The 12,003-nt window shown below is 39.5% G+C and overlaps 1 protein-coding gene across 1 annotated transcript; it reads left to right on the plus strand.

The window, feature by feature from the left end:
* The first annotated feature begins 1,904 nt into the window (after positions 1–1,904).
* Positions 1,905–10,608, plus strand: rfwd3 (ring finger and WD repeat domain 3). The gene is made up of 13 exons (XM_053491215.1): positions 1,905–2,115; positions 2,820–3,034; positions 3,511–3,821; positions 4,680–4,738; positions 4,820–5,032; positions 5,856–5,947; positions 6,037–6,151; positions 6,413–6,635; positions 6,730–6,880; positions 7,281–7,457; positions 9,066–9,280; positions 9,641–9,855; positions 9,960–10,608. The coding sequence occupies exons 2-13, from the start codon at positions 2,820–2,822 to the stop codon at positions 10,128–10,130; spliced, it is 2,157 nt and encodes a 718-aa protein (XP_053347190.1). The 5' UTR covers positions 1,905–2,115; the 3' UTR covers positions 10,131–10,608.
* The last annotated feature ends 1,395 nt before the right edge of the window (positions 10,609–12,003 follow it).

Genomic DNA, 12,003 nt, shown 5'->3' on the forward strand with positions numbered 1-12,003 from the left:
AAAGTAAAGCCTTGATAACATGTGTTATGTAGACTGAATGTGCTGATTGGTAAAAATCTGAAAAATCGAGAAAGTGAAAAACATGAGTGTTTTTGTCGGTTACCAAGTTACAGTAGGATTTATGAGCATTCTGTACATGGACTCCATGACAATTGCTGACAATGTGCAAAGCGGGTTAGGACACATGCCTGCCATTGATGCTTGTCACTCACCAAGCAAAAAAAAAATTTGCAGATGTTCTGAAAACATTACACAATTGTGTTAAGTATGGTACAAAAAAAGATTCTTTCCTTAAGTTGCCAGTTTCATGTTTCTATTCTGATTGAAGTCTCAGCAGGCCCTTAGTGGCTTTGCATGTGCTTGGGCATTCTCCATTAACCCTCTAGACCAGGCACAAAACAGCACCTGAAATGGGTTATGTGAGACAGGTTTTCTGACTTTTTAGCACTTAATATCGAAAGGCATCCTGTTTGTCATTCTCACCTTACAGGTTTGTTTCCTTGGGGACAGAGGTCTCACTGGAAAAGTAGGATCCATTATTAGAAACAAAGGGTTTCAGCTCAAAATACTTCTTTCTTCAGTAGGCTGGTAATTTCCCTCTGATGCAACAGTTGGCATGTGTTAACCAAACCACCATCAAATGTCTGTGTTCTTATTACTAGTAATTGATGCATAATTGATTGCATATTAAGAGTCCCGTGACACTATATACAGGATAAAGTGGTATAGACAATGAGTGAGTGATTGCATCTCTCACTCATCATCTTTATCCTGTATATAGGGTGGCGGTGGGCCTGAAGTCTATCCCAGGAGACTTAGGGCACGAGGCAGGGTACATCCTGGACGTGGTGCCGATCCATCACAGGGCTCACATACACACACCACAGGCAATTTGGGAACGTCAATTAGGCTAATTTGCATGTCTTTGGACTGTGGGAGGAAAACAACCAAGCACCGGGAGAACATGCACAGTCCATGCACACAGACCAGAGGCAGGAAGCGAACCCAGACCCAGGAAGTCCAAGGATCCAAGGCGTCACTGCTAACCACTAAGCCACTGTGAGCCTAATTCATTAAATATACGGCGTATTTGCATTAGAAGGTCTAGGTAGTCAGCAAAGTAATTAACCCTTACAGCAATGACTAAAGGTTTGGCATCATCGGGCAGTACAGCTGACGATCTTTCATACTGATGCCTTGAAAGGATAAATGTTCTGTAAGATAATTATTGTCAATTAATCCCTTAAATAATGTATTGCACCACTGTAGATAAAGTTCTTTTTCTATACTACTGAACGTTGCATATCTAATATCTGACATCTGTCCTCACTCTATCACTGTGTTCTTAAGATGTATGGAGGTTCTTCTCTCTGATGGGCATGTCTTCAGTGAGCAGTCACATTTCTTTCTGCACCACATGCACACCATGATTGCACTATGACAATCTGATTAGAGAATGTGGCACCCTAGATTTGTAAAAAAAAAAAAAGAAAGAAATCCAGCTACCAGATGTATAAATGCATAATGAGCTGGTCAAGATGGAAGAATTTCTTGAACATCTTTGAATCGCATGATGGAATGATAAAAAAAACCTGGTAGACACTGTTTATAAAAAAATACTGCTTCCAATGCTATAATGCAGACACGCTGGGTTCAGATTAACATTTTCTAGTACTAAATGTTATGACACAAACTGACAGGAATATTAGTAAAATAAAAAAAAACCTATAATTATCAGGTGCAGGTCGGCACTAAGGGTCTATTTATATTTTGTATAAAATATCAAATGTTTTTCACACGGTTCTTCTCGGCCACTGGTGCAATTTTTAAAACCTACAGCTTAAAGCTTAAAAATCGCCCGTACAACACCAGAAGCGTTAGGTGCGCGCGCGCGGTTACACGTGAGTAGAGGAAGGCGGGGCTAAAGCGTGGCGCGGGCTTTGGATGTTAGTAAAGCCAGAGAAGCTAGTGGAGCGGAACAGACCGAAAATTATAAATATTTAATTTGAGAGCGGGTCAATGTCCTGTTAACCCAGTCACCTCTGAAGCACGCATCGATAAGCTCATGGGTGATGGTGGATTAATGGGAATTAAGGCGTAAACTCGATCTACACGGTAATGTTTTCTTACGTGTTTGCTAACTGCAGCTCGGCTAGCTAGTCGGAACCCTGCTTTCATAACCAGCAGAGAGTGTTAGTTGTGTTATTAATGAACAGTCGGATATTAGAGACCGCGTGTGAAACATTCAGGCTTTTTGTTAAAGCTGACCGAGACACACACGTTATGTTTTTATTTAAGCGTCAACTAGCAAACTGTCCAGATGTCTCCTCACATCTTAGCTTATTAGCTTGTTATATATATATATTTTTTTTTTCTAAACCAATGGTGCGAAATGCTACATTTTAGCCTATATATATATAACATTAATTCCCAGCTACATAATTATCTTGACTAAGGTACACTACAGTTGTGGGTTAGTTAAGCTAGTCGGCAGGCCCTAAATAAAGTTAGCTTAGCAGCCGTTATCTCAGTACTCTTCCTCGTTTAGTGTCGTGCTGCTTGGAGGACTGGCACGCTTCACTTCATCTCCTTTAGTTATATTTTTCATTGATACATTTCCTGAAAACTGTCTTAAGCGGTGACAATCGACAGACGCCCATGTTAGCCTAGCTAGCTGAGTTAGCATGCTACCATTTTAAGGCACATCATAATGTCTACAGTGAGCCTGACTGGGAAATGTTTGACACAACAAGCTCTGTGTGTTAAACCTTTTCTCCTGGTTGTCTAATCCCTCTTTTATTTTATTTGTCTTTGTATAGATGGAGGATATGGAGGTGGATGTGCAGTTAGGAGCAGCAGGGCCAGTTGGTTCTGTTGGTCTTGAGGTTCCTATCATCATCCCTGACTCTGGGAGCAGCACAGAAGTGGAAGAGGAAGAGGATGAAGAGACTGAAAGGAGACCTGAAGGAAGCGCTCCTCCTACTACCAGACCACGGCTCTCAACAACTCAGATTGTCAGGAGAAGGAGAGCTAGGTGAGAACACGTTGCATGCAAGATAAAAAATAAAAAAAGTAACAAAAAACATGCAGCGTGAGTTTACTAGAGGTGCCCAAAAAAATCTATACACACATAAGCATGGAAAAAAATAAAGGCCTCTCTTCTTACATTTAAATGATAGCAATAACATTATATATAACAGAACATTTTTAAAAGACACATAATACTACATATCGCTCTAATATATAGGCAAGTATAACAGGCATCATTGGTGTTGGAGTCAGACCAGAACAGTCTGCACATTAAGACACTTATGCAAATGTCTGTTCATCTTTCACACTTGTTACATAGAACAGTCTGCACATTAAGACACTTATGCAAATGTCTGTTCATCTTTCACAATTGTTACATAGAAAGAAATCGACCTTTTAGATAAAATTCCATCTGCTAAATGTGTGGTACAGTACTGGATAGTTTAACCAGCAAGTGTTTTCTAAATCTTTCAATTACAGAGCAGGTCTACGGTTCCAGTTTTCCACACAGACTACACATCTGAACAGAGGCCCTTTAGACTTCCTACTTCGGGTGTCAACAGGAAGTGATACGGAGCCTCTCTCAGGTAGCACAGATGAGGTGAGCGACTCTGAGGAGGAAAGACGAAATGCAGAGACAGCGGATTGGATACCTGTAGGGGATGTTGCACCTGTACTGAACATCAGCCAGCCTGTTTCTCTGGTCATGCCTCCTATTCAACAATCTGGTCCAGACACCAGCCAGCCTGTTGCTCTGGTCATCCCTCTGCTTCAGCAGTCCAGTTCCACAGGTAGCCCATCATCTGCCTTACTGATCTGCTCACATTGTCATGCAGGCATTAGTTTTAGCAGTATTTGGCGATTTCCAGCAGCTCTCGTTTGATTACCATGGCAACTCTAGGGCCTGTATATCGGAGATAAACAAATTTAATCCTCACTCACTCATTGATTTCATATACCGCTTACTCTGTACAAGCTTAAGGGGAGCCTGGAGCCTATCCCAGGGGCCTCTGGGGAAAAAGGTCGGGACACCCTGGACAGGGTGCCGTCCATCTAAGGGCACAAGCACTTATGCACACTAACTTGCACACTACGGGCAATTTGGGCACACCAGTTATCCTACTGTGAATGTCTTAGGACTGTGAGAGGAAAATGGATTACCCAGAGGAAACCCACCAAGCGCGAGGAAGTACATGCAAACGCCACACTCAAAAGTGATCCTTTAGCAGTCAATTAGAACAAACAGAGAAGCCTTCTCTGGTGGCATTAGTGTTCAGGTTCAGTGCTTCAGTTAAAGCAAACATACACAAAGCTCACTCTCTGTATCTTTGCAAAGGCTTATCAACACCTCACTGCATCTTCTGGGGTTATATAACATATTCATCATTTCATTCATTATTATTCAGTCATTATTCATCTTTTAAAAATGGAATAGGGTTTTAAATCGAAATGGGGTGGGAACTTGTGACTTTGGTGTCGCTAAGGAGAGACTGGAAAGGTTTTTCATTCGCTGCTGATTTGTGAAAAGTTTGTGGTAGCGCTTATATTAGCATAGATTTGTATTATTATTATTACTATTGTCTTGCTCTATTGTTTTACTTTTGTTTAGTTAAAGCAATTAAAACAAAAAATGTTTCTCTTCAACACAGAGCCTACTGTTTCTGCTGAGGCTGATAGGCCTGTCCTGCTAGATCAGTCTGAGGACAGGGTAAGTTGTAAAAAGTGTGCAAAGTGTCAGGCATTTTGAAAGCTGCATTGTGTTGATCTCTCATTGTTTTTTCCGGTATAGGCTGATTCAGCACCTACAGAGACCAATAAAGGTGCTTCACCTTCAGCTGCTGTGGCTGCGAATGATGAAGGGGATGGAGAGAACTGCCCTATATGTTTTGAACCCTGGACCACATCTGGTGATCACCGTCTGGCCACATTGCGATGTGGCCACTTGTTTGGCTTCACCTGTATTGACCGCTGGCTGAAGGGCCAAGGAGCCAAATGTCCCCATGTCAGTGTCTCTCTCTTATTAAAGAATGGAATAAAGGCTTAAGTGGTCACTATATGATTATACACTGCCTGGCCAAAAAAAAAAAGTCATTTCAAAAAGTTCAAATTATTGAGCTCCATCAAGAACAAAACGTAAATGGAAAATGCTTAAATGCTTTTAAATAATATGGTAATGAATCACCAGAAAAAAACTTAGCTATGTTTAATAGTGAAGGTAAGAGTTTTTTCATACGTACACAATGTGATGAGAAATCTTACATTGGGACTAAATAGCTGTGTGGCCACAGGAAAACCACTTGTTAGTGAGGCAATGGAAAAAGGTCATGTGGTCTAATGATTTCAGAAATGACCCTATACCAGAGAGATTGATAAGTCGGTGTAAAAAGGGAAGGACATAAAGTGGTGCACCCATCATGGATGGTGCCAACTTGACACTGTCAATGAGACTTTATGATCTGTGTTTGCTTCACTTGGTCAAGTCAAGGCTCAGCAATGTTATGTGGCAATAAAGTGAACTCAGCTGATGACCTGAATGTGCTAAATAACCAGGGTATCACATCCATGGAGTTTTTCTTTTCTGATGACACAGGTATATTCCAGGGTTCAAATTGTTAGTGGTACTGGGAGCATAAGGAATAATTCTCACACATTAACTGGCCATCATATTATGTGCTGTTATCAAAGTCAAAGGTGACTGTATGAAATCTTAGATAGTGCAACTGTTTTGTGGCCATACTGTAGTATATGGTATAATTGTTTTGAAAAAAATACCACAAAATGGCACAGCAGTACATTTGAAACCCTTTTGTTCTGTTTTTCTCTAGTGCAACAAGAAGGCCAAGCGGGCTGACATAGTCTTATTGTATGCACATAAACTGAGGGCAGTGGACAACACGGAACAGGAGAGTTTAAAGAGGTATACTAATTTGGAATTGCAATGCCCATTTGGCTTTTTGGTTTGAGTCAAATTATTGTGGTATGTGTTTATTTATGTGTTATGTATAGATCTTTGGAGCAAGAGCAGAGTTTGCGGAGGAAGGCAGAGCTGGAATCTGCTCAGTGTCGTCTTCAGTTACAGGTTGTAACAGATGAGTGTGGTAAACTCCGCAGAGAGGTTCAGGTATGAGCTGTCATCTCATCACGTGACACTTTAAACCTTCAACATTGAGAATTGTGTTCTGTTTCTCTGTTTTGCTTCCTTGTATATTCTAAATAAATGCTGTAACGAACAGAGCATGTTATCAACTGTAATGTAGTTTATTTTTAAATGATAGTTATCAGGTCACTTTGAAGTTATCCCTGTTATTTCACCAGTCACCACTGTTGTTGCCAAGGGTTTTCTTTCTTTCTCTTAATTTCTCTTTCTCTCTCTCTCATGCAGGAGCTGAGGATGTTAATAGCACAGAATCCCTCAAGCTCAACTCAGTCTCAGACCTCTACTTTTTCTCTGTCTCAGAGACCTGATTCCTCAAGCAGGGGAAATTACGTGTTCTCCAAGGCTGTTCTTGTTTCTCAGGCTGGTGGGTGTCGTGTGCTGTCCTACTGTGAACCCCTCAGTTGTCTGTTGGCTTCTCAACCCTCCCCTCATGCCTCTCTGGTCCCTGGTGAGAATCTACAGGAACCTCGTTTAAATTGTCATAAGTATTCAGACACCCAAACTCCCCTTTTCCTCACTGTATTTTTCCCGCTATGTCTCAGGTTTTGGGGTGAAAAAAATTAGTGCTGTGAATCTCAAAGCCAGTCATTACGTTCCCATCCACATTAAACAGATCAGAGGCCTTGCCTTCAACAGACAGCAAGATGGCCTCCTGCTTTCTGCTGCCTTCGATAATACTATCAAGCTCACAAGGTATGAGACACATTTCCCTTGCCCGTATGTTGCTTCAGAACAGTACAACAGCAATGTGCTCATGTGCTTCGACTTTCACAGCAGTCATTAATGATCTAGTTATTTTAAAACTGTCTGGTTACGGGTAATTGATTGCAGCAACATGACCATACAACGGGGGCGGAACACAAGTTCATCCACCAAATCTGTTTGAAAAATGACAAAGAAAAAAAGTTTTTTCACCAAAGGCAATGATGCCAGATATTTTAATAAATGATGTATCCCCCATAGGCAATGAACAAAGCGCATTATCAAAGTGATTGGCGAGAATACTTCACTTCATGGCACTTAATCGTGTATAAATTCTGTGTAATTATATATTATGGTCTAGTCCTTTTAAAATTGGTAAATTTTTCCACAGCTTGTTTACAAACACTGTGGTACAGGCCTACAACACCGGGAAACCTGTATGGAGCTGCTGTTGGTGCCATGACAACAACAATTACATTTATGCTGGTCTGAGCAACGGTTCAGTGCGGGTGTATGACACACGGGACACGAGCACTCACGTACAGGAGCTTGCACCCTTTCGTTCCAGGTACATACAATGAAATAATGCAACAACTGCAAGGCTTTTTTTGCTTCTTATTTTTTTTACAAACCATTGTAATAAGTACTCATGGTTAGTCTGGTTAGTCATTCCTGGGACATTTATTCTATTTGTCCAAATTTAACTAATTTTGCAAAAAAACAGGTTGATATGATGCTTTTAGGGTAAGACTGCTTCATTTAAACTTATGTTTTTGCCATTGCATCCAAACATTAAGAATATCTTTAAGAATATAAAGAAGGGACAATGAATCATTGTAAAGAGAAACTTTTAAAAACCACAAAATATTTTGGTCAGACCTTTTGGAGACCTTTCTTTTTAAATCAAACGTAGTAATACTTCTACTTTACATCCTGAGATTAGTTTATAAGCTATTATAATTACTCACAATGCCCTATTCATGCTGTCCATTTCTGTCATGCATTTGTCTACCTAAAAATAATTTGCAGTTAATTTGAACAGATGTATACAGTAGTGGAGCACTGAAGCTGTTATAGCGTACAATTTTCTTATTTGTGTCCTTGTGAGTGAAGTGAGTAACGGTGATGAAGAACACCTTCACAAGCAAACATTTCACTCTTAACTGAGCAAAACAGCTGCTAGAATCAGAGGTTGTTAATTTGAAAATGACAATACTATAAACCACTCAATAACACATTTATTACTGACAGCCATGAGGCTTCTTAAATCACTCACAATACATTCGTAATTGCCAGAACATTAACATGCCCCCTCTGCACAATAAGAGCTCTCATTTCCTCTCCGTAGAATATAGCATACATATGTTTTATACATGCAGTTATATGGAACTTAACAGTTTGACTTTGTGCTGGCGGGGGTGTGGCCACTTTATTTGACTTTGTTTTAACTCGGGTGCGAATCAGGTCAGTGGTAAAAGATTCACACCTGCAAAGAATGTGGATAATTAATGACTGTGTTACTGTAAGTTGGCATTTATTTTCTATTTTGTAAAACACACACCCACACGCCATATTGCTGGCTTTTGAGGTCTGCATGTGCATGTTCTCCCTCTCGCAGGCTGTTGTGCTCTCTTTTTTCAGCTTACAGCACACACACACACACACACACACACACACACACACACACACACACACACACAATCAGCTATATTCGCCTTAGCCGTGTGTCCTCCCCCACCCCCACCCTTACACCACAAACTTAATCTGTTAAGTTTCTTTGGTTTTAGATTTTGTTTAATAAGGATGGTTCATTCAAGAAATATTTTAATGACATATTGATCTTTATATTGATTGGTAGTTACTACATGCAAAAAACAAACTTGAGCTTAATTAGAACTATTGAGTAATTGTGCCATTTGTAATACGATGAATTGATTGAATAATTGATAGATTAATTGATTATGAATAGGGACAATAGTTGCAGCCCGGTTACAGAATGTTACAGAATTTTTAAATATTGTCTGTTAAGGTTAACTTGTTATAGAGGCAGTTTTTGTATCTGCAACATCCAGAAGCAATACAGTAAAATTCTAAGATTAATGCATATTAGCCTATAACTTTGAGATTTCCCATAATTTATCCCTGATTATCTTATTTGTGGCTGTTTTATACACAGTTGTCCAGTTGTGTCTCTGTCCTACCTCCCCCGTGCTGCCTCCAGTTTGTTCCCCTGTGGTGGCCTCATCGCTGGCTCCCTTGAGGGAGGATGTTTCTGGGAGCAAGTGGATGGAACCACTTATCGACAGCACATTCTGCCTTTAGAGTCAGGAGGCTGCACAGATATTCAGGTGCAACCTGAGAGCAGACATTGTCTAGTCACCTACAGACCGGGTGAGCATTTAAACTCTTACTCTGGGCTGATTTCGAGAATTAATTATTGCACTTATTTTTAGTTCTTTAAATCCGCCAAACACAATTTATAAACAATGTTTTGCACGTTATTTAATCTCACGTGTTATTTGCAAATGCATTTACATTAAGGCATTTGGCAGATGCTCTTATCCAGTGGTTTTGTTTTGATTGTCCCTGGTGAACACATGGAAATAGCTAATTACACAATTAATGCATTTAATAGCTATTTAACAATGTGGGAACAGTAAGACATGTTATGCAGGAATGTTTAGGATAGTAGAGATGTGAAACAGTAAACTAACCATACGCAAGACTTGCTTACCAGCTGTTGACTTTCAGGTCGCACCAACCCTTCATTGCGTTGTGTTTTGATGGAGCTCAATCGAAGTCCTCAACAGGACGCTGCCCAGGCACCTGTCTGTTCCTGTTCTCCTGTCCAGACATTCACTGCTGGCTCGTCATCCAAGCTGCTTACAAAGAATGCCGTGTTCAGAAGTCCTGTTTCCGACTCCACTCTGGTGTGTGCTGGAGATGAGGGCTCTAATTCTACTATGGTGAGTGAACATTTGTGTGCGTTCAGTTGTACAGTGTTTTAATATGGGTCAATATTGATATGGGATGCTGATGTGCTGTACACATTTATTTTTTTTTACCTCAGGTGTGGGATGCCAGTACTGGAGGCTTGCTTCAGAAACTTCCTGCAGACTTACCAGTCATGGACATCTGCCCTTTTGAGACAAACCAGGAGCACTACCTAGCTTCACTAACTGAGAAAATGATTAAGATCTATAAATGGGAGCAGAGTGGCTCAGATAGAGTGACTCTCTGACTTTGCTTCTTTGATTATCGCTGGATTCTGAGAATGTGGTCGGTTAAATCTTGACATGTTTCGTTGAAATCACGGGAATATCTTGAATATCTTTTTATTGTGATGACGTGATTATAAAAGCAGGGCATGTGACTGGCTTCAGTTTACCTAACAGATTGTCCATTGTGACATTTACCATAAATTGTCCACTACAATTTTACATTAAGTTCATAAAATTTAAAATACATCTGCAGAGATTTTTATGGTTTGTTGCAATTAAAATATATAGTTTTTTTTTTCCCCTTTATCATTGTACCATTTTCTGCATACTCCTGCCTCACTGGTGCAGTTACAACACAATACTTTAATTTAAGAATTCAATAAACAAAGACACATGCTATTGCTTTTTCCCTGTAATGGAAAATGTAAATGTATATATGTAAATGTTTTTAAATGTTCTGTGATTGTACTTTTTAATAAATGTGTACATAACGTTTTACTGTGTTTTTTTTTTTTTTCTTTCACCTCTGTTTATTGCAATTTATTTCTCAAATAATGAGTACTGGACTGGTATTTTCTCAGGAAAATGAACTTCAATCACACACCTTTTAATGTTATCCTACTTTTAGTATAATACGAGGTGGACAAGGTTGCCTTATCTCTAATAAGTTCGTTGTGCAGTAAAGCGTTGTGATTCCCAGTGTATAACGCATACTTAGCCTTTGACTTGGTCAGATCTGTATAGAGAAGATAAGCAGTGATCTTTGTGTGATGTGGGCTACGTGGCCTCTCTGTGCTCCAGCTCACTCACGACGTAACTAACACACTAATTACGGAAATCATGATTCACTACACTGTGTCGACTCTTTAATTCAAAACAGCTCAACTTCTGGCAGTTTTGTATCAGTTTGATTTATGGCTCACTGACATCCTGGACTATTGTAATAGCAAAATAAAGATCTTTGAAGGGCTTTGTTGTTATTTTGACTTGAGTTGTTTTATTTTCAGGATCATGTTTATTATTTTTTTCTTTTTAAACATTACTCTTCTAGTCAAAAGTTTGGAGACACCTTCTTATCCCATAGACTTTTGTGATTATTTCTGTCTACGTTAAAAAACAATGCTGAAGGCGTCAAAGTATGCAATAATCTTCTTTGATATTGAGATGCTCTGTAAGGCCTTAAAAACAGCTTTAATGTGGTGTGCTGTTAATTGGTGACGTGAGGCTGGTGAACTTTTAAATGAGCTTTTCCTCTGCAGCAGAGGTAAGTTTTAGTCTTGTTTTAGTGGTGGAAATCCTGATGACGAGTAAGTCATTTACTGAGTAAGAGCACAGTACCAAAGGTTTATTGAAACTTCTGCAGAAGGAGCAGTCTCATACAGCAAACAGTTGCAGCATGGAAAAGGTGATTTCTTTCTTGCCAACATAATCTATGCCCCTGTACATCATGTTCTTACATACATGGAGCTAATTCTCTTATCTGACCCAGAATAGATGTTTTCTCCTTATCATTTAGTGACGACTAGTTTGTTCTCTATTACATCTAAGGCCTTGTCCTTCTACAATCCAACAAACAAGTTTTAAAGATCTTACAGTCTACGGTTTAGACACAATTAGTACACAAAGTGTATTTTTTCTATTACACAGTTCCATTCTGGTGCTTGAAAACACACTTGACAAAAACTGCACAAACTGTTCCAGAACAGCTGACCTTCATGCCTTACTGTAGAGTAACAAGTGACTGTGATTGTTGCTAATTAATTAATGCCATATGTGAGTTTTGAAAAAAAAAAAATCCATTATTGTTCTAGAATGTAGAAATTAATACAAACTTGTGTCCAAACTTTTGACTGGTATGGTAAATGTCAATATGAGTTAACACAGTGATATATT

This window comes from Clarias gariepinus, chromosome 2 (assembly GCF_024256425.1).
Source record: "Clarias gariepinus isolate MV-2021 ecotype Netherlands chromosome 2, CGAR_prim_01v2, whole genome shotgun sequence".
NCBI lineage: Eukaryota > Metazoa > Chordata > Actinopteri > Siluriformes > Clariidae > Clarias > Clarias gariepinus.